Raw genomic sequence first — 230 nt, 5'->3', positions numbered from 1 at the left:
ATCCACACACATACAAACCAGTTTCACGAAACCGGTTCGGAGCCTCACCGCGGAGTCGGCGAGGGTGATGGCGGGGCAGCTGAAGAATTCCCCAAGGATGACGACCAAGAGCAGCAGGAAGAACACCTTTTGTACGTCAGTCGATCTGTAGACGATGCTGGAGAAGGGAGGAGAGAGCCAGTCTTCTGTTCCTTTGAATTCTTTGAAGTTCAACTGCCGGAGGGAGGTTG

The 230-nt window shown here is 53.5% G+C and overlaps 1 protein-coding gene across 1 annotated transcript in view; it reads right to left on the bottom strand.

Annotated features, from left to right (window-relative positions):
* The window catches only part of LOC119591437 (major facilitator superfamily domain-containing protein 6-like), a 17,185-nt gene that overhangs the window by 8,263 nt on the left and 8,692 nt on the right, over nt 1–230 (bottom strand). The window contains 1 exon segment of the mRNA XM_037940178.1: nt 49–213. Within this exon segment, the coding sequence (XP_037796106.1) occupies nt 49–213 (165 nt within the window).

This window comes from Penaeus monodon, chromosome 28, assembly GCF_015228065.2.
Source record: "Penaeus monodon isolate SGIC_2016 chromosome 28, NSTDA_Pmon_1, whole genome shotgun sequence".
Classification (NCBI taxonomy): Eukaryota; Metazoa; Arthropoda; class Malacostraca; order Decapoda; family Penaeidae; genus Penaeus; species Penaeus monodon.
The sequence above is the reverse complement of the archived record's forward strand: the minus strand, read 5'-3'. Positions and strand labels throughout refer to the sequence as shown.